The 21,296-nt window shown below is 40.8% G+C and overlaps 3 protein-coding genes across 5 annotated transcripts; 1 reads left to right on the top strand and 2 right to left on the bottom strand.

Moving 5' to 3' along the window:
• Positions 1-3,803: 3,803 nt before the first annotated feature.
• LOC147245035 (uncharacterized) lies at positions 3,804-6,482 on the top strand. Its single transcript, XM_086185248.1, has 4 exons — positions 3,804-3,882; positions 4,173-4,275; positions 4,408-4,537; positions 5,291-6,482. The coding sequence occupies exons 1-4, from the start codon at positions 3,826-3,828 to the stop codon at positions 5,547-5,549; spliced, it is 549 nt and encodes a 182-aa protein (XP_086041374.1). The 5' UTR covers positions 3,804-3,825; the 3' UTR covers positions 5,550-6,482.
• A 1,369-nt stretch (positions 6,483-7,851) lies between these two features.
• On the bottom strand, positions 7,852-13,347 carry LOC147245034 (immunoglobulin lambda-1 light chain-like). 2 transcript variants are annotated; one of them, XM_086184553.1, is made up of 4 exons: positions 13,252-13,347; positions 12,848-13,172; positions 9,047-9,081; positions 7,852-8,298 (listed from the first exon to the last, which is right to left on the bottom strand). In XM_086184553.1, the coding sequence occupies exons 1-4, from the start codon at positions 13,286-13,288 to the stop codon at positions 7,973-7,975; spliced, it is 723 nt and encodes a 240-aa protein (XP_086040679.1). In that variant the 5' UTR covers positions 13,289-13,347; the 3' UTR covers positions 7,852-7,972. The 2 variants fall into 2 exon arrangements, with proteins under 2 accessions (XP_086040679.1, XP_086040678.1); XM_086184552.1 differs by lacking the exons at positions 12,848-13,172; positions 13,252-13,347 and adding exons at positions 10,475-10,798; positions 10,878-11,006 and having other exon boundaries at positions 9,047-9,082.
• A 1,285-nt stretch (positions 13,348-14,632) lies between these two features.
• On the bottom strand, positions 14,633-19,995 carry LOC147245033 (immunoglobulin lambda-1 light chain-like). 2 transcript variants are annotated; one of them, XM_086184396.1, is made up of 4 exons: positions 19,921-19,995; positions 19,517-19,841; positions 15,830-15,864; positions 14,633-15,079 (listed from the first exon to the last, which is right to left on the bottom strand). In XM_086184396.1, the coding sequence occupies exons 1-4, from the start codon at positions 19,955-19,957 to the stop codon at positions 14,754-14,756; spliced, it is 723 nt and encodes a 240-aa protein (XP_086040522.1). In that variant the 5' UTR covers positions 19,958-19,995; the 3' UTR covers positions 14,633-14,753. The 2 variants fall into 2 exon arrangements, with proteins under 2 accessions (XP_086040522.1, XP_086040521.1); XM_086184395.1 differs by lacking the exons at positions 19,517-19,841; positions 19,921-19,995 and adding exons at positions 17,130-17,457; positions 17,537-17,622.
• Between the last annotated feature and the right edge of the window lie 1,301 nt (positions 19,996-21,296).

Raw genomic sequence — 21,296 nt, 5'->3', positions numbered from 1 at the left:
AGTGTTTAGTCTCTTGCTGCGAGGCTTTTCACCATCATGTGAGAGTCACAGTGAGGGGATTAAATGGTTATCAGAGTGTGTGGTGCTTTGACTAGAACAAGAGACTTTTGAAGAGAAATTATTCTTGTTGTTATGCAATGATTTGGATATGGCAAAGACTAAATGGATAGTCAAAGAAAGAAATATACTTCTAAATGTAAAGCAAATCTATTTCACATCTAATTTGTCTGTCATTTTTTCTTAATTAATAAGGAATCTAGTGAAACAAATTTTTATGGGGGGAAAGAAAATCAGCAGATTTACATAAAAACATTTCTTGCAGGACCGTATATTTATACAAGACATTATCTCTAGCTTTCTTATTTAAATGTACCTTATTGACTATTGGTTAAACTGACTAACATTTACCCACCCTGATCGAACAATGAAAGTCTACTTGCACAGACTTTTATTTCCATAGTATAAACAGACAAATATCATGATCTTATTCACACGGCAAACACCATCATGAACATCTACCATCCAAAAAATGTATTCCTAATTGTTATCATGTGGGCTCACTTCAGTTGCTCAGCTGGCCCAGTATGGACTGGAATATTTTTTCTGCTGTTCATCCAGAGGAAATCCTCCTTGAACAATTCCACAGTAGATGTGTGTGCATCAAATATCATGGTTTAACTCGATTTCATGTGTATGACTATTCAGAGAAAACATGGATATTCTGTGCGAACTGACCACCTACCGAGTTACACTAATATTCATCACTCACTTGGCTTCTTCACTTCTTCTGTCTTTAGTTTCAGGGATATCTACTGACGTTAGCATGCTAACTGGCTAGTACTGACATTGGTGAGAGAAAGAAAGAAAGAAAGAAAGAAAGAAAGAAAGAAAGAAAGAGTTGGTTGTACTGTGCTTGTTTTATCCATTTAAAAACATCTGAATTGCAGTTATCAAACTAGAAGATTCTATGTAATGCTCATATGACAAAGTTTTAATCCCTCTAAAAAGCTTGAGCTAAGGTCCCTATACAGCCCAAATACATGCTAATTTCTCACAAAAAGACTATCAGCAGTAACTGGCGACCTGTCCAGGGTGAACCCCGCCTCTCGCCCGTTGACGCTGGGATAGGCTTCAGCCCCCCCGCGACCCTTAATGTGTAAGAATAAGTGGAAGATGACGATGGATGGAAGACTATCAGCAGTAGTGTTATCATGATTGACTCTGACAGTTTCTGCAGTATTTTGTGTTTGCTCTCCTAAAAATTATGTCTTTTTTTGGGATTAAATTACATTACAAACTGGAAAGTGGGCCAAAAACTAGGAATACTGCACTGTGATTGTGTGGTACCTCTAAACCACTGAAATCATGTCAGTACAAGTGGATATTATGGAGGAACCTCACCCTTAACAGGATAAGCAGTAGAAAATGGATAGATGGATGGATGGATAACATGAATGGGACAGCAATCTTGACCTTTGACCAACAGACTCTCTCCAGTCCGTCCTTCAGTCCTCGTGGACGTTTGTGCCGAATTTGGAGAAATCCCTTCCTACGTGGAGAAATAAATAAGAGCTATCCTTCCCCCTAGTTGCTTGCAGAGTTTAATCCAGTGATCACACCGAGCAACTCTAACCATCCTCTCTGATAAATTCATTATGAAACCATATGATGCTTCGCATGAGAGAGATATGAGTTAAAAAACAGGAGGTGCGAGGCCTGGTTATCTCACTCTCTGGCTCCGCAGGTCTGCTGCTGTCATTCTTTCCTCTGCTAATACGGGAAGCTGGAAGACAGTCAGGCTACTGCTGGAGGGAGTGCCTGAACTAACTTCACATGGATAGGATCCCACTGTGAATCTATTTCCCAAGTTATTGTGCGTGAACAGGAACACAAACATTTGCCACACTCATCAATGTACTCTCAATAACTTTCTGCAGTCAGCTATTAGTTACAAATAGGTTTTTTTCCTACTTGGCAGCATAGATAATATATTCTTCTTCTTATAAAGTACGATTCTTTTAACATTCATTCCTATATTGCAGCAGCGAATAGAAGATTTGATGAGGCTTTATGTGCTCTTATGTAAACTGGTGTACATGCAGCTGTTTAGTATGAAGGTATTCTGATATACAAGACGTGTCTTCTTATTAACTCATAAATTTCTATAGATTAAACTAACAAACCGAATTTGGGAGATTAAAGATGACATTTACTAGATGTGGAATATATACAGTATGTTGCTCGTTTTAAATACTTTGGCTCCCACTGCATATAAGACACCTGTGTCCTCTTACTAAGCAAGAGATAAATCTGTTATATTCAAAGATCCTCGAACATCAAAGGGCAAGTTACTTCAGTGGCACTAATGACAGTAATAGGAACAAGAACAATGATTTCATCAAAGCATGTATTCAAGTCGATTTAACTTTAACTTTAACGAACCTGTGGACAAATGAGTTGAGTACTGTTTCAAATTTTTCAGTATGATGGATTTAACGACTGCAAACAAGGATTACACAAGATCTACTTGAACAACTTGCCGACAGAATGACTCACAGTTTTTATTCAATTTCTCTTTTTTCTCTTTTGCAAAAGTCAGAATTTCCTTTCTTATGCATCTTTTGGCGCTTAATATATACCTCCCATTCTTTGACTGGACTTCAAAAATCATCGCGTTGTCTCGTCAGCTGTGTCAGATATATGATGCAGTTGGTGGCCATGTTCATCTTACTCACAACATGCAGCACAGTTGTTGTCCCTGCGAGCTCAAACATGATGCAGATGACAGGGATTGTTGCCCAGTCCGGTTCCTTTTCAAAAGTCTGCTCAGCGCAGGAAGGAACGCTTCCAATGGACTCAGATAGGTTCAAGCTGGAAAGGTTTTTCTTCATAAATGAAATAAATTTCACTTCATAATCAAGGAGTATGTGCTTTAATCTAATGTATACACATATATATTTGTCTTTTGACTCGGCTCCATGAGTTAGCCAAACACCTTGCACATTAAAGACTGGTGGATCCTGCAGCTAAAAACCTCTCCCTAAATAATGTGGCCCCATCCAGGGTGCATCCATATTAAGCCGAATATGTCAACAGAATAAGTCAGACAGGAGGATGGGATCTCTGAGGGGCTGTGTATTTATCCCATTACTCAAATCAGCTGGTTTAAACTTGACAAGAGAACTGTTGACAAATCCCCAGATTCTTCAAAAACGGAACGTTCATACAGCAACAAAAAAAAAACACTTAATCCATTCTCTTATATTCAGCTTCATCAAGTGTCACAGATTTTTAAAATTTATTTTTAAATTTTTTAAATTTATATTATTATATTATTTTTATCACCACTGACACTTTAAGGGACCATTTCTGTCCTGGCCTGGCTTGTCATTGCCCAGATGTTGAGCAGATTGTATTACAGTAGGCAGTAAGAATGTAATGCTGAAGCCATAATACATCAAACACCTCCCCTGGTTTGAAGCCTTACAGGGAGAGAAATTGTGCTACACAGAAGCAAAAAAAAAAACAAAAACCCACATGTGCAGGATCAAATGAGCGTATAGGGGATTACAATGACATTCAGGCTCTAATAAGCAGGAGGACAGATGCTCGGGCAGCAAGTCATAGCAGAGTGGACGCTGGAGTGTTTGTTTGCCTTCCATTCAAGTGGCGATTTGCCACCATATTTGTGCAAGGAGTGTTACCGCCCTGCATCTCTGACGCGGGTGCGGAGCAGGTGGGGGTGGGGGGGGGGGGTGGCTACGACAGTTTTGGGAGGCACTTATAACTGAGTGCTGCCCCCTTTATCTTCAACTGTCACTGTTGATGCAGTGTTTTGCTACCCTGACCTGGAGAGACCCCCTGGCCATTTATCACGGAAAGGTACAGTAATGACAAAACCTGAGATGCCTTGCAATTACTTTCATTACAGTAAACCTATATGTAGATTAGATCAAATTAGAAGAAATGTCCTATAATATATGCAGACTTTAATCTTGTTTCAGAAAATTATGATTCATCTCAAAGTTGTTTGTGTAATTTGCAGATATCACCTCATATTGTAACTCTTTCAGCAGCAGGGGTGCTTCAAGTGAAAGCTTTTGCATTTACCGAAATTTGTGTGTCTTCACCCATGTCCTGGTAATCATACTAAATAAGAATGTTTTTCTCAGATGAGAAAAATGAAAATGATGGGGGCTCTGGTCCTTCTCTGCATGATCTCAAAGTGTAGAGCTCAAAGTTGGAAACAGGAAACTTCAAGCTGGGACTCTAAAGGTAAGGGACAGTGTACAGTCCACAATCTGTAAATGATTATCCTAAACATTCCATCTCAAAAGCACTTAAATCTAGATTGTGTGCAGAACTCAGGATCATCTTTCAGTTATTAAATATTATACGTGTCTCTAGGAGGACACACGGATGCCAAGACTTGTTCCAACCTGACTCAGGTACTGGACAACTGGAAATTTGCGATTCTAACCCAAGTGAAGGACCTGCTGATCAACGACCATGCTTCTGTCCTTCCTGAATACAACAGGTGAGTCACAGCAGCTTTTGATTAGATTAATCTACAATACGGAGAACTCTTCTAGAAGAAAAACAAAATAGCCCAAGCATTGAGTAAGAGAGAGGTGAAGTGTGTGAATTTAACAACTTAACAGTGACGTCAGTGAACACTTTATTGTTCCTCACAGTCGGGAGACATTACCACTTATATAAGTGTCTTGGCTCATTGCGTGACCGCTGACCTGTCTGAGCCAGTAATATGATCCAAAATCACTGTGGTCAACACAAGCCAAGTCTTGCGAAGCGATGACCTCACTGTGAAGACCGGGCCAAAAGGGAAATCAACCAGAGTCGGATCCTGAAGAGTGTGCCTCTGGAAGAATTCACCTTTCCTTTTGCAGATCAGGCTTTGGACCTTGATACCAACATGTCTAAAGGAAAATTAAATGATGGGACTCTTGTGACAGGTTCAGGCAAACAGTGGGCTCATTGTCCGTTCTTAAACTGAGGTCAGAAACAGACCTTTATGGTTACATCTCTTCTCAGGGACTATGGGTCTTCATGTCTGTTCTCCTGATGTTTCCTGCCAGCTGTTTCTGCTCAACAGCATGTTGTGATTTTGTAGTGGTCGCCAGTTTTAATTGGTTCTGCTCTTGGTAATTGTTTGCAACCAAACAATACTTCATGTGATCTGATGGAGCATTCCAGTGCCAATGATCTTTCACTGATCATCCAAATATGAAAGTTGTTTTTCAAATGGATTTGTACCTTCTCACGTGTCCAGGATCCAGCCTTTGTCAGATGCTCTGGGAGACCTCTACAGGCAGTTCAACACACTGAAAGACGAGCTGGCGAGGCTCACCTCAAAGTTTGACCGAGTGGAGGGTTTTGTGGATGACATCAAGGAGGGCAGATACACTCTTCCTCCACGGCCCGTACGGAGGATTCCACCCAGTGTTGTTCTGAGGTCTCCACTTCGAGCAGCCCCAGACAGTCAACTGAGGCCAATCAGAGTGAGGAGAAGAGGACCACAGAGGCCTTAGACCTGTGTCCTACTGGCTTTTTCTGGTTTATCTGTTGATTGATTGCTGTAGTGGCTTTACACACACACACACACACACACACACACACACACACACACACACACACACACACACACACACACAAACACACACATATGTGAGAGGATGTTTAGTTTATATCATTGATGAATGTAACGTGACAAAAGTTCACATCAGTAAGACTGCAAGTCCTGCATTGTGTAAACATGATGACAAAGTTTCATTTCTGCTTACAAATGTTCTGTAAAATATAATTTTAGCCACAGGGGGGCAGCCTTTATCAACTCTTGAAATAGCATAAGCCGGAAGAGCTAGATGTGGCTATGTAATTATGGTGGCCTCTGAGGATAAAAATAGATTAAAAACAAACAAACAGAGACACATTCAATGATATATGCCCTGAATCCAGAACTGATCTACAAATGAAGAGTTTGTTTGACAGGAGGAAGACCTGAGCCATTCAGGAAGCTCAGACTTGCCATAAAGATTTAGAGGTCCAGGTATAAAAGTTTTAATAAGTATTATCAATGAGCAGCAGTGGGTCTCTTGATTTTTTCCCCACAGACAAAATGACCTCGAATTTTCTCTTGCATTTTCTGTGTCCAGTCTCACATATTGTAGATGATGGTGTTTTTAGGATGACGTATGTTACATGTATGATTTGGGATTGTATTTGTGTTAATTCCTGGCAAAACAGGGAAACACATGCAAAAAAGAACACTAAAAGAAGACCTGTCTGGCTTAGGACTGTTTCCCAAGATGTTAGTGATGTGTAGGATTGTTCCTTTGGGGCCACCATACATAAAGGCTGAAAAGGTAGGTTCTGATTGTGATATGATTCAGGATGTAGGTAGGCTACTGGTATTATCTTGTATATGTATTTGATTCATATGTTTTTTTTGGGGGGGTGGAATTAAAAACATATTTTGAATTACAATATCCATAAAAAATACAGGCAGCGTCAACAATGCAACAAAAAGATGTGTCCCATTTTTCCTGTTGAGCTATAATATTGGGTGCTGCTTTGGAGTACTTGCATCAAATGAAAGTTCCTAAAACAAATAAACATATTTTTTATTAAAAAAATATGAAATATTATACAAATCATAAAGTGCAGAAAAGTACATCAGAATATTCATATACAATACAGTAGGAAATTAAAGACGTCTGTCCAGGTTACAACAACATTTTGGAACAGATTTGGAGTCTGTAAATCACATGACATGGGAATTACTAAAAATAATAAACATTTAATTTGTCATTAAAACAAATTAAAAAGGCAGAAACTTGCTTAACGTTTCTATAAGATATAGGAGGCAGTAAAATTAAATGAAAAGAGAACTATCAGCTGCTGAACTTTGTGATAAGATTTAAATACAATCTCTGCACACCTCAACATTGATCACACATAAACAGTAAACTGTTACCTGTGACTGATATTTGACAGTATTATCAGTCCCTCTGACGTTTGATGAAGTGGTGATCATGTAATGCAGAACTGAATGATTTGATGGAACTTGATCTATGATCTATTGGATGTCATGGAGAAAGAACAAGTCACATTTGGTTCCTTCAAAGGAGAAACCAGAGCTGCAATGATGAAACCACACTATGAACTGAGGAAATCTTGTAGAAAAGCTTTTCAACCAAATCACTTGATGCTAACCAACAGTCCATGCTGGCTTCTGTGTCCCAGCTCCTCACTGACACGTCATTCTTCTCTCACCCACCAACACACTCCTTGAATCTAGACTGTTCTCACCTTCGCTGCCTGCAGTCACACACTCAGCCCTTCTTGCTGCCGTGGCTGCTGATGCTGTGCACACTTCTCTGTTCTACTGGATCTACTGGATCTACTGGATCCAGTGTAAACTTTAATGTGTGACTGATATTTATAGTATTTTCAGTCCCTCTGACATTTAATGAAGTGGTGATCATGACAACATTTGTGTGTTTTCAGTCAGAGACATTCCCTCTGAGAGCTGACACTTTGAATGGAGCTCTAAATAAGGAGAGGGGGTCTACAGGTGCATCCTGGGAAGGAAGAGGGGGAGGGGGGAGCAGTGACGCTTCACTGATAGAGGATAAAACCTCAGTTTCAGTTGTTTTCTTTTTTAATCTACTAACATCTGTTCTAACAACTGCAATTCATTAAAATCCAGAGGAAAACGAGTTTTTTACGTGTCGTCTGGACAGATGAACAAAGTTTAGATTCAACTCAAGAACATTTTTAAAATAAAGATTAGGGTTCTTCCATTCACATGAGAACAAAGAAAGACTTCAGTCAATGTTTGTAATCTTATTTTATTGAATGAATCTCATCAGCAATTGCAAAGCATCTTTTCACACATCCAAAGGTTGCAATGAGCCAACAGCACAAGCAGAAGGAAGCAGGTTTTACGTCCTCATTCTGAGTCAGGACAGTTTGACTTTTGGATGTTTTTGTCTGAAGTCTGGGAGCCTAAAGACACTTTACAGGTGTAAACCTTGTCCATGTTCCAGTCTGACGTCTGGATGTCCAGATAGCTGCTAATCAGGAAGGTCTTGTCTGGTTGCTGGACAGCAGGCCCAGTAAAAACCCCGGTACTCACTGGACTCCCACCAGTCAACCAGGTCACATCCGCAAAAGGGACAGACTGACTGGCCAGACACACCAGAGTGGCTTTTTTGGCCTTGAGCTCAGCAGAGACCGCAGGAAAGACAGTCAGGACGGGGGCAGAGAGGCTGGAGCCTGAAAGCACAGCCAGGAAAAAGCAGGTCAAGGAACAGAGCAAAAGTGGCACCACCAAACAGTGAGAGGAGAATCAAAACAGCACAATAATAGATGATGATACTAAAGCAAACAATACTGATGATATGAATGAGGATCAACATGATCAAAGTAGTGAAGCAACACAGAAACTCTCATCAAAATATGAGAAAAGATTGACTGTAGATTTTCTATTTTGATAACTTCAGATTTATGAGGCTAATTTCTGAAAACTGGTGATGAATAAGTTGAACCAAATCAATTCAATAGAACTGCAACAAACGACTTCAGTTTCAAGAGAAAATGTCACGCATAAAAATAAACAATAGCGGATGTTGTTTTTTAAATATTTATGAGGAACAAAAACACTTGTTTGTCTTTTCCGCTCATAGCAACGTAAAATAAAACACAGGTATTATTCCATTATTTGTAAAATGCTATTCAGTTCCTAAATGAAATGTTCCACACAACTTCAGAACAGTTAAGTTGGCTGCCATCTTCTTGAATTCTCTACCAAACCTCAACTTTCAGGAATCGTTCTAAAACCATCTCTCAGTCTTGCATCTGTCCACTGTCTTTCAAAGCTGTCACAAATGAGATCATTTCAAGGACACCATGAATCAAATCAAGTAAAAATAAAGCCATTTAGTCTCTCAGTGGGTTGTCACATCAATCATGTCCACCAAAATCCAACACATTAGGATTTTTAAGATCAGTTCAAAGGACTTACTTGTCACAATCAGCTTGGTGCCTGGTCCGAATACCACAGTGATTCAGTTTGTGCTGGTGGCCGTACAAAAACCTCCTGACTCTCACGACCGAGGGGAGTGGAAGTGAAACAACCTGGTGACAACGACGTATCGTCGCCTCCAGCATCGTTCTCACACTCCAAAACACTGCTGAACTGGAGGCTGGGTTGTTCATTGTTTGTTGCATCATTTTTATCTTTTAAAAGAAGAGACGAGATCTTGAATTTCAGAGGATGAAACTAAAAGGAGCATCAGGTGATGCAGCAGTGAGGGGGTGGGTGATGTCCTTGCTGTGGGTTAGGGTTCAAATCAAAATCTTTCCAGTTCGCTCTTTAATTCCAGTGAACATTTGTGGAAAAAGAAAAATTCATCACATGATGTTGAAACTGTTGAAGAAGGAAAAGAGACTTTTTTTCATAGAGACATGACTTTTCTTTTGCATTGATATATTCATGTAAAATAGGACACCATAAATGTCATGAAAGAAGAGGTTTGTTCTACATTTCAGTCTGGGACATTCAGACGTTCAGATTTGTAGTCCTTGAAGAAAAGAAAGTAAAGAATGTTGCTGTACATGAGAAAATGGTGGCTTTGATGCTTCAGTATTCATTTCTCATGTAGGATGGAGTGAAACCTAAGAGAAAGAGACGAGTGCTGTGTCTTCAGTCTCATAGTTGATTTGGAGGCCTTGGGTCATTTGACATGGAAGCGAGTGAGAAAGAAACAAAGGCAGATTTTTTTCTAAAGTGAATGAAAAACAATTCATTTTGAACTGAAATATTTTTATGTGCTTTACATTTAATATTGGAGGCATTAAAAAAAAAGGTACACCAAGGTGTCCTGTGCTTTGTGTGCAAATGCTAAATGAAGTATTCTGAGAGTTTTTCCTTCCTTCCTTCCATCTATCCATCCATCCATCCATCCATCCATCCATCCACCCACCCATCCATCCATCCATCCACCCATCCATCCATCCATCCACCCACCCATCCATCCATCCATCCATCCATCCATCCATCCATCCATCCATTTTCTTCCCCTTATCCCTGTTCAGGGTCACGGGGGGGCTGGAGCCTATCTCAGCAGCTATGGGCGAGAGGTTTAAATGATTGTTGGAAGATCTGGTTTCCTCTTTGTACATAGATATTCTAGATGTGAGCTCCACTTGAGTTGTTCAGAGAGTTTACAATGATGACAACAAACTGCATGAGGCTCCAGAGCCAAGAATGAATCATCACGTGTGTCTTTTGTCACTAATTAGTGTCTCTAAAAGGAGACCAGGAAAAAAGGTTGGGAGTCATTTTCAAGTCTCATGCAGCTTCCCTGCAGAGAGCAACGGTTACTGAGTCTCCAAAAGCAGAAGTACAAGTGAGGAGGTTTTTGTCACACAGTAAATCACTGTGATACCAACTCCTGAGCTGAGCTGTCCCATGTTGCACAGTAATACACAGCAGAGTCTCCTGTCTCTGTCTGCTTAATAATGAGCTGGTAATCTACAGCTGATGGTGCTTTAGAGTTGAAGCGGTCTGAGGAGAATCCTGCTCCATAGTTGGGTGAGTTGTTGCTACGGTGAAATCTCAGAATGTACTGAGGAGCCTCTCCAGGAATCTGTTTATACCAGGAGACATAATAGCCATCATCTCTCTGAATGTTGCAGCTGAGAACAACCTCTTGTCCTGCAGAAGCTCTGTGGATTGCAGGCGTCTGGGTCAGGACTTTTGCTGCCTCCACATCTGTGGACAGAAAAACACACAAGTGAAAATTTATTGGCTGAAAATGCGAGCCATCAAAAGAATGAGAAGGATATCTTACATGTTAGAGCAATGAGAATGCAGAGAGTCCCCAGCATGGTGTCAGCATGTGGTGTGAACGTCAGCGTAGAGGAGAGGAGAGCAGAGCTGGAGTGTGAGGAGAAGAGATGCTTATAAAGAGATGAGGAGGAGTGGAGGAGGAGTTCCAGCTCTCAGCACATGGGGGTTCACTTTAGTATTTGGATCTACTTTCTATACTGAGTTCGTGGGGCTCATCTTTTATTGACAAGGTCCCAGAAGTTTCTCTCTCTGTATCTAAGATCTGCTCCTCAAACAACGGACACTGCCACTATGTAGTCGTTGAGACAGACAAACCTCTCAGTTCATTGATGATCAACAGGCTCTACCTTTATTTTTGTGGCTCTTTTCCCTACAGAGAGGGTCAGAGGAAACATCTTTCAGTACATCACTACTTTGGCCTCAAAGGTAAATTCATCATGAAATTATTAACTGTCTGACAACAAGAACTGAGACATGAGAAGCTTAATAAAGCTTCCATCTGTGAAGGAACTCTTGGATTGCATGACATTGTGCAAGTGTACTTCATAAAGTGGTAAATTAGTGCACTTGAAACTGGTCCTCTGACCTCCAGAGCATTCACATTTATTTCCAGGACATTCAGACATTCTATTGGATGCCATGGAGAAAGAACAAGTCACATTTGGTTCCTTCAAAGGAGAAACCAGAGCTGCAATGATGAAACCACACAATGAACTGAGGAAATCTTGTAGAAAAGCTTTTCAGTCAAATCACTTGATGCTAACCAACAGTCCATGCTGGCTTCTGTGTCCCAGCTCCTCACTGACACGTCATTCTTCTCTCACCCACCAACACACTCCTTGAATCTAGACTGTTCTCACCTTCGCTGCCTGCAGTCACACACTCAGCCCTTCTTGCTGCCGTGGCTGCTGATGCTGTGGTATATAGAACACCTGGTCCAGTGGATAGAGTGAGGTCAGCTGACACTCTTCACAGGGAAATACAGGTGTGACAGCTAGAAGCAGGAGGAGGAGGAGGAGGAGGACACTTCGTGTATGTTCTTGCAGCTTTGGCGTGTCTGTGTTCGAGCAGCGTTCTGTTCAGCCTCTGCTCATCAAGTCAAAACGCTCCCAAATACAATTCTCTGTTCTACTGGATTTACTGGATTTACTGGATCTACTGGATCCATTAAAATACACCAGAAAGAGTTTTGTCCCTCATTTCAAGTCTAGTATTGCTGAGGTTTATTTGGGGTCCCCAACTAACTTCATATGGAATCTCCTGAAAAAGAAAAATCAATAAAAATGTTTCCTACAAGGAAAGAAAAAACCCAAATACTTGAAAGATTTTCAAATAACATAAATAATCTCATGTAGTGAATGGAGAAGAGAATCCTATTTTATATTATGTTGTTAATCGTTAATCCTAATATTGTTTCTAAATGGACATACAAATAAAATCAAGTTTATTTACAGGGAAAAAAATCCAAATTATAATTTATGCACAAAAGCACTGGTACACAGGATACAAGAAAAAGGGCATAAAGCACGATGACTTTCACTTATGTAAGAAATTACAAATATTTATTATTATTATTGTCATTATGTTTTTATTATGATTATTAATACTATCTTTATTTTTATTTGCAAGAGAAGCCTACCATGTTTGAATTGTCAAATTCTCTTTTTCAGCTCTGATGGAGCAACACAAAGTTTTGCGACTCCAAACAGAAGGACAGCAAAGACTCAGTAGCATCAGTGATTCGTAATGAATGTCGCTGGAAAACAATTTTGATGAAGTCTTCATCCAAATTCATCTTCTTCTTTTTTGGCATTGTATTATTTTAATTTACAGTAACAGATTGTGGGATGATCACATGAATCATTTTCAAGTCTCATGCAGCTTCCCTGCAGAGAGCGACGGTTACTGAGTCTCCAAAAGCAGAAGTACAAGTGAGGAGGTTTTTGTCACACAGTAAATCACTGTGATACCGACTCCTTAGCTGAGTCGTCCCATGTTGCACAGTAATACACAGCAGAGTCTCCTGTCTCTGTCTGCTTAATAATGAGCTGGTAATCTAGAGTTGATGGTGCTTTAGAGTTGAAGCGGTCTGAGGAGAATCCTGCTCCATAGTAGGGTGAGTTGTTGCTACGGTAAAATGTCAGAATGTACTGAGGAGCCTCTCCAGGAATCTGTTTATACCAGGAGACATAATAGCTGTCATCTCTCTGAATGTTGCAGCTGAGAACAACCTCTTGTCCTGCAGAAGCTCTGTGGATTGCAGGCGTCTGGGTCAGGACTTTTGCTGCCTCCACATCTGTGGACAGAAAAACACACAAGTGAAAATTTATTGGCTGAAAATGCGAGCCATCAAAAGAATGAGAAGGATATCTTACATGTTAGAGCAATGAGAATGCAGAGAGTCCCCAGCATGGTGTCAGCATGTGGTGTGAACGTCAGCGTAGAGGAGAGGAGAGCAGAGCTGGAGTGTGAGGAGAAGAGATGCTTATAAAGAGATGAGGAGGAGTGGAGGAGGAGTTCCAGCTCTCAGCACATGGGGGTTCACTTTAGTATTTGGATCTACTTTCTATACTGAGTTCGTGGGGCTCATCTTTTATTGACAAGGTCCCAGAAGTTTCTCTCTCTGTATCTAAGATCTGCTCCTCAAACAACGGACACTGCCACTATGTAGTCGTTGAGACAGACAAACCTCTCAGTTCATTGATGATCAACAGGCTCTACCTTTATTTTTGTGGCTCTTTTCCTTACATAGAGGGTCAGAGGAAACATCTTTCAGTACATCACTACTTTGGCCTCAAAGGTAAATTCATCATGGAATTATTAACTGTCTGACAACAAGAACTGAGACATGAGAAGCTTAATAAAGCTTCCATCTGTGAAGGAACTCTTGGATTGCATGACATTGTGCAAGTGTACTTCATAAAGTGGTAAATTAGTGCACTTGAAACTGGTCCTCTGACCTCCAGAGCATTCACATTTATTTCCAGGACATTCAGACATTCTATTGGATGCCATGGAGAAAGAACAAGTCACATTTGGTTCCTTCAAAGGAGAAACCAGAGCTGCAATGATGAAACCACACAATGAACTGAGGAAATCTTGTAGAAAAGCTTTTCAACCAAATCACTTGATGCTAACCAACAGTCCATGCTGGCTTCTGTGTCCCAGCTCCTCACTGACACGTCATTCTTCTCTCACCCACCAACACACTCCTTGAATCTAGACTGTTCTCACCTTCGCTGCCTGCAGTCACACACTCAGCCCTTCTTGCTGCCGTGGCTGCTGATGCTGTGCACACTTCTCTGTTCTACTGGATCTACTGGATCTACTGGATCCAGGGTAAACTTTAATGTGTGACTGATATTTATAGTATTTTCAGTCCCTCTGACATTTAATGAAGTGGTGATCATGACAACATTTGTGTGTTTTCAGTCAGAGACATTCCCTCTGAGAGCTGACACTTTGAATGGAGCTCTAAATAAGGAGAGGAGGTCTACAGGTGCATCCTGGGAAGGAAGAGAGGGAGGGGGGAGCAGTGACGCTTCACTGATAGAGGATAAAACCTCAGTTTCAGTTCTTTTCTTTTTTAATCTACTAACATCTGTTCTAACAACTGCAATTCATTAAAATCCAGAGGAAAACGAGTTTTTTACGTGTCGTCTGGACAGATGAACAAAGTTTAAATTCAACTCAAGAACATTTTTAAAATAAAGATTAGGGTTCTTCCATTCACATGAGAACAAAGAAAGACTTCAGTCAATGTTTGTAATCTTATTTTATTGAATGAATCTCATCAGCAATTGCAAAGCATCTTTTCACACATCCAAAGGTTGCAATGAGCCAACAGCACAAGCAGAAGGAAGCAGGTTTTACGTCCTCATTCTGAGTCAGGACAGTTTGACTTTTGGATGTTTTTGTCTGAAGTCTGGGAGCCTAAAGACACTTTACAGGTGTAAACCTTGTCCATGTTCCAGTCTGACGTCTGGATGTCCAGATAGCTGCTAATCAGGAAGGTCTTGTCCGGTTGCTGGACAGCAGGCCCAGTAAAAACCCCGGTACTCACTGGACTCCCACCAGTCAACCAGGTCACATCCGCAAAAGGGACAGACTGACTGGCCAGACACACCAGAGTGGCTTTTTTGGCCTTGAGCTCAGCAGAGACCGCAGGAAAGACAGTCAGGACGGGGGCAGAGAGGCTGGAGCCTGAAAGCACAGCCAGGAAAAAGCAGGTCAAGGAACAGAGCAAAAGTGGCACCACCAAACAGTGAGAGGAGAATCAAAACAGCACAATAATAGATGATGATACTAAAGCAAACAATACTGATGATATGAATGAGGATCAACATGATCAAAGTAGTGAAGCAACACAGAAACTCTCATCAAAATATGAGAAAAGATTGACTGTAGATTTTCTATTTTGATAACTTCAGATTTATGAGGCTAATTTCTGAAAACTGGTGATGAATTAGCTGAACCAAATCAATTCAATAGAACTGCAACAAACGACTTCAGTTTCAAGAGAAAATGTCACGCATAAAAATAAACATTAGCAGATGTTTTTTTTTTAAATATTTATGAGGAACAATAACACTTGTTTGTGTTTTCCGCTCATAGCAACGTAAAATAAAACACAGGTATTATTCCATTATTTGTAAAATGCAATTCAGTTCCTAAATGAAATGTTCCACACAACTTCAGAACAGTTAAAGTTGGCTGCCATCTTCTTGAATTCTCTACCAAACCTCAACTTTCAGGAATCGTTCTAAAAACATCTCTCAGTCTTGCATCTGTCCACTGTCTTTCAAAGCTGTCACAAATGAGATCATTTCAAGGACACCATGAATCAAATCAAGTAAAAATCAAGCCATTTAGTCTCTCAGTGGGTTGTCACATCAATCATGTCCACCAAAATCCAACACATTAGGATTTTTAAGATCAGTTCAAAGGACTTACTTGTCACAATCAGCTTGGTGCCTGGTCCGAATACCACAGTGATTCAGTTTGTGCTGGTGGCCGTACAAAAACCTCCTGACTCTCACGACCGAGGGGAGTGGAAGTGAAACAACCTGGTGACAACGACGTATCGTCGCCTCCAGCATCGTTCTCACACTCCAAAACACTGCTGAACTGGAGGCTGGGTTGTTCATTGTTTGTTGCATCATTTTTATCTTTTAAAAGAAGAGACGAGATCTTGAATTTCAGAGGATGAAACTAAAAGGAGCATCAGGTGATGCAGCAGTGAGGGGGTGGGTGATGTCCTTGCTGTGGGTTAGGGTTCAAATCAAAATCTTTCCAGTTCGCTCTTTAATTCCAGTGAACATTTGTGGAAAAAGAAAAATTCATCACATGATGTTGAAACTGTTGACAAAGGAAAAGAGACTTTTTTTCATAGAGACATGACTTTTCTTTTGCATTGATATATTCATGTAAAATAGGACACCATAAATGTCATGAAAGAAGAGGTTTGTTCTACATTTCAGTCTGGGACATTCAGACGTTCAGATTTGTAGTCCTTGAAGAAAAGAAAGTCCAGAATGTTGCTGTACATGAGAAAATGGTGGCTTTGATGCTTCAGTATTCATTTCTCATGTAGGATGGAGTGAAACCGAAGAGAAAGAGACGAGTGCTGTGTCTTCAGTCTCATAGTTGATTTGGAGGCCTTGGGTCAAGGCAGATTTTTTTCTAAAGTGAATGAAAGACAATTCATTTTGAACTGAAATATTTTTATGTGCTTTACATTTAATATTGGAGGCATTAAAAAAAAAGATACACCAAGGTGTCCTGTGCTTTGTGTGCAAATGCTAAATGAAGTATTCTGAGAGTTTTTCCTTCCTTCCATCCATCCATCCATCCATCCATCCATCCATCCATCCATTTTCTTCCCCTTATCCCTGTTCAGGGTCACGGGGGGGCTGGAGCCTATCTCAGCAGCTATGGGCGAGAGGTTTAAATGATTGTTGGAAGATCTGGTTTCCTCTTTGTACATAGATATTCTAGATGTGAGCTCCACTTGAGTTGTTCAGAGAGTTTACAATGATGACAACAAACTGCATGAGGCTCCAGAGCCAAGAATGAATCATCACGTGTGTCTTTTGTCACTAATTAGTGTCTCTAAGAGGAGACCAGGAAAAAAGGTTGGGAGTCAATTTCAAGTCTCATGCAGCTTCCCTGCAGAGAGCGACGGTTACTGAGTCTCCAAAAGCAGAAGTACAAGTGAGGAGGTTTTTGTCACACAGTAAATCACTGTGATACCGACTCCTGAGCTGAGCTGTCCCATGTTGCACAGTAATACACAGCAGAGTCTCCTGTCTCTGTCTGCTTAATAATGAGCTGGTGATCTACAGCTGATGGTGCTTTAGAGTTGAAGCGCTCTGAGGAGAATCCTGCTCCATAGCTGTCAGGTGAGTTGTTGCTACGGTAAAATCTCAGAATGAACTGAGGAGCCTCTCCAGGAATCTGTTTATACCAGGAGACAGAATAGCCATCATCTCTCTGAATGTTGCAGCTGAGAACAACCTCTTGTCCTGCAGAAGCTCTGTGGATTGCAGGCGTCTGGGTCAGGACTTTTGCTGCCTCCACATCTGTGGACAGAAAAACACACAAGTGAAAATGTATTGGCTGAAAATGCGATCCATCAAAAGAAAGAGAAGGATATCTTACATGTTAGAGCAATGAGAATGCAGAGAGTCCCCAGCATGGTGTCAGCATGTGGTGTGAACGTCAGCGTAGAGGAGAGGAGAGCAGAGCTGGAGTGTGAGGAGAAGAGATGCTTATAAAGAGATGAGGAGGAGTGGAGGAGGAGTTCCAGCTCTCAGCACATGGGGGTTCACTTTAGTATTTGGATCTACTTTCTATACTGAGTTAGTGGGGCTCATCTTTGATTGACAAGGTCCCAGAAGTTTCTCTCTCTGTATCTAAGATCTGCTCCTCAAACAACGGACACTGCCACTATGTAGTCGTTGAGACAGACAAACCTCTCAGTTCATTGATGATCAACAGGCTCTACCTTTATTTTTGTGGCTCTTTTCCTTACAGAGAGGGTCAGAGGAAACATCTTTCAGTACATCACTACTTTGGCCTCAAAGGTAAATTCATCATGGAATTATTAACTGTCTGACAACAAGAACTGAGACATGAGAAGCTTAATAAAGCTTCCATCTGTGAAGGAACTCTTGGATTGCATGACATTGTGCAAGTGTACTTCATAAAGTGGTAAAATAGTGCACTTGAAACTGGTCCTCTGACCTCCAGAGCATTCACATTTATTTCCAGGACATTCAGACATTCTATTGGATGCCATGGAGAAAGAACAAGTCACATTTGGTTCCTTCAAAGGAGAAACCAGAGCTGCAATGATGAAACCACACTATGAACTGAGGAAATCTTGTAGAAAAGCTTTTCAACCAAATCACTTGATGCTAACCAACAGTCCATGCTGGCTTCTGTGTCCCAGCTCCTCACTGACACGTCATTCTTCTCTCACCCACCAACACACTCCTTGAATCTAGACTGTTCTCACCTTCGCTGCCTGCAGTCACACACTCAGCCCTTCTTGCTGCCGTGGCTGCTGATGCTGTGGTCTATAGAACACCTGGTCCAGTGGATAGAGTGAGGTCAGCTGACACTCTTCACAGGGAAATACAGGTGTGACAGCTAGAAGCAGGAGGAGGAGGAGGAGGAGGACACTTAGTGTATGTTCTTGCAGCTTTGGCGTGTCTGTGTTCGAGCAGCGTTCTGTTCAGCCTCTACTCATCAAGTCAAAATGCTCCCAAATACAATTCTCTGTTCTACTGGATTTACTGGATTTACTGGATCTACTGGATCTACTCGATCCATTAAAATACACCAGAAAGAGTTTTGTCCCTCATTTCAAGTCTAGTATTGCTGAGGTTTATTTGGGGTCCCCAACGAACTTCATATGGAATCTCCTGAAAAAGAAAAATCAATAAAAATGTCTCCTACAAGGAAAGACAAAAACCCAAATACTTTAAAGATTTTCAAATAACATAAATAATCTAATGTAGTGTATGGAGAAGAGAATCCTATTTTATATTATGTTGTTAATCGTTAATCCTAATATTGTCTCTAAATGGACATACAAATAAAATCAAGTTTATTTACAGGGAAAAAAATCCAAATTATAATTTATGCACAAAAGCACTGGTACACAAGATACAAGAAAAAGGGCATAAAGCACTATGACTTTCACTCATGTAAGAAATTACAAATATTTATTATTATTATTGTCATTATGTTTTTATTATGATTATTAATACTATCTTTATTTTTATTTGCAAGAGAAGCCTACCATGTTTGAATTGTCAAATTCTCTTTTTCAGCTCTGATGGAGCAACACAAAGTTTTGCGACTCCAAACAGAAGGACAGCAAAGACTCAGTAGCATCAGTGATTCGTAATGAATGTGGCTGGAAAACAATTTTGATGAAGTCTTCATCCAAATTCATCTTCTTCTTTTTTGGCATTGTATTATTTTAATTTACAGTAACAGATTGTGGGATGATCACATGAATCATTTTCAAGTCTCATGCAGCTTCCCTGCAGAGAGCGACGGTTACTGAGTCTCCAAAAGCAGAAGTACAAGTGAGGAGGTTTTTGTCACACAGTAAATCACTGTGATACCCACTCCTGAGCTGAGCTGTCCCATGTTGCACAGTAATACACAGCAGAGTCTCCTGTCTCTGTCTGCTTAATAATGAGCTGGTAATCTAGAGTTGATGGTGCTTTAGAGTTGAAGCGGTCTGAGGAGAATCCTGCTCCATAGTTGGGTGAGTTGTTGCTATGGTAAAATGTCAGAATGTACTGAGGAGCCTCTCCAGGAATCTGTTTATACCAGGAGACATAATTGCCATCATCTCTCTGAATGTTGCAGCTGAGAACAACCTCTTGTCCTGCAGAAGCTCTGTGGATTGCGGGCGTCTGGGTCAGGACTTTTGCTGCCTCCACATCTGTGGACAGAAAAACACACAAGTGAAAATTTATTGCCTGAAAATGCGAGCCATCAAAAGAATGAGAAGGATATCTTACATGTTAGAGCAATGAGAATGCAGAGAGTCCCCAGCATGGTGTCAGCATGTGGTGTGAACGTCAGCGTAGAGGAGAGGAGAGCAGAGCTGGAGTGTGAGGAGAAGAGATGCTTATAAAGAGATGAGGAGGAGTGGAGGAGGAGTTCCAGCTCTCATGGGGGTTCACTTTAGTATTTGGATCTACTTTCTATACTGAGTTAGTGGGGCTCATCTTTGATTGACAAGGTCCCAGAAGTTTCTCTCTCTGTATCTAAGATCTGCTCCTCAAACAACGGACACTGCCACTATGTAGTCGTTGAGACAGACAAACCTCTCAGTTCATTGATGATCAACAGGCTCTACCTTTATTTTTGTGGCTCTTTTCCTTACATAGAGGGTCAGAGGAAACATCTTTCAGTACATCACTACTTTGGCCTCAAAGGTAAATTCATCATGAAATTATGAATTATCTGACAACAAGAACTGAGACATGAGAAGCTTAATAAAGCTTCCATCTGTGAAGGAACTCTTGGATTGCATGACATTGTGCAAGTGTACTTCATAAAGTGGTAAAATAGTGCACTTGAAACTGGTCCTCTGACCTCCAGAGCATTCACATTTATTTCCAGGACATTCAGACATTCTATTGGATGCCATGGAGAAAGAACAAGTCACATTTGGTTCCTTCAAAGGAGAAACCAGAGCTGCAATGATGAAACCACACTATGAACTGAGGAAATCTTGTAGAAAAGCTTTTCAACCAAATCACTTGATGCTAACCAACAGTCCATGCTGGCTTCTGTGTCCCAGCTCCTCACTGACACGTCATTCTTCTCTCACCCACCAACACACTCCTTGAATCTAGACTGTTCTCACCTTCGCTGCCTGCAGTCACACACTCAGCCCTTCTTGCTGCCGTGGCTGCTGATGCTGTGCACACTTCTCTGTTCTACTGGATCTACTGGATCTACTGGATCCAGGGTAAACTTTAATGTGTGACTGATATTTATAGTATTTTCAGTCCCTCTGACATTTAATGAAGTGGTGATCATGACAACATTTGTGTGTTTTCAGTCAGAGACATTCCCTCTGAGAGCTGACACTTTGAATGGAGCTCTAAATAAGGAGAGGAGGTCTACAGGTGCATCCTGGGAAGGAAGAGAGGGAGGGGGGAGCAGTGACGCTTCACTGATAGAGGATAAAACCTCAGTTTCAGTTCTTTTCTTTTTTAATCTACTAACATCTGTTCTAACAACTGCAATTCATTAAAATCCAGAGGAAAACGAGTTTTTTACGTGTCGTCTGGACAGATGAACAAAGTTTAAATTCAACTCAAGAACATTTTTAAAATAAAGATTAGGGTTCTTCCATTCACATGAGAACAAAGAAAGACTTCAG

This window comes from Aulostomus chinensis, chromosome 18 (assembly GCF_037954235.1).
Source record: "Aulostomus chinensis isolate RoL2024-O1b breed Wild chromosome 18, RoL_Achi_v1.0, whole genome shotgun sequence".
NCBI classification, from domain to species: domain Eukaryota; kingdom Metazoa; phylum Chordata; class Actinopteri; order Syngnathiformes; family Aulostomidae; genus Aulostomus; species Aulostomus chinensis.
This window is presented reverse-complemented; position numbering and strand designations above follow the sequence as displayed.

Excerpts from the sequence above, each read along its gene's own strand:
- LOC147245033 (XM_086184395.1), bottom strand. The coding sequence starts at position 17,573 with ATGCTGGGGACTCTCTGCATTCTCATTGCTCTAACAT. Across the intron at positions 17,458-17,536 it reads CATTCTCATTGCTCTAACAT|ATGTGGAGGCAGCAAAAGTC; the intron begins GTAAGATATCCT and ends TTCTGTCCACAG. Across the intron at positions 15,865-17,129 it reads GACAGCTCAGCTCAGGAGTC|GGTATTCGGACCAGGCACCA; the intron begins GGTATCACAGTG and ends CTGAATCACTGT.
- LOC147245035 (XM_086185248.1), top strand. The coding sequence starts at position 3,826 with ATGCAGTGTTTTGCTACCCTGACCTGGAGAGACCCCCTGGCCATTTAT. Across the intron at positions 4,276-4,407 it reads TTCAAGCTGGGACTCTAAAG|GAGGACACACGGATGCCAAG; the intron begins GTAAGGGACAGT and ends ACGTGTCTCTAG. Across the intron at positions 4,538-5,290 it reads GTCCTTCCTGAATACAACAG|GATCCAGCCTTTGTCAGATG; the intron begins GTGAGTCACAGC and ends TCACGTGTCCAG.
- LOC147245034 (XM_086184553.1), bottom strand. The coding sequence starts at position 13,288 with ATGCTGGGGACTCTCTGCATTCTCATTGCTCTAACAT. Across the intron at positions 13,173-13,251 it reads CATTCTCATTGCTCTAACAT|ATGTGGAGGCAGCAAAAGTC; the intron begins GTAAGATATCCT and ends TTCTGTCCACAG. Across the intron at positions 8,299-9,046 it reads CACCAAGCTGATTGTGACAA|GCTCCAGCCTCTCTGCCCCC; the intron begins GTAAGTCCTTTG and ends CTGTGCTTTCAG.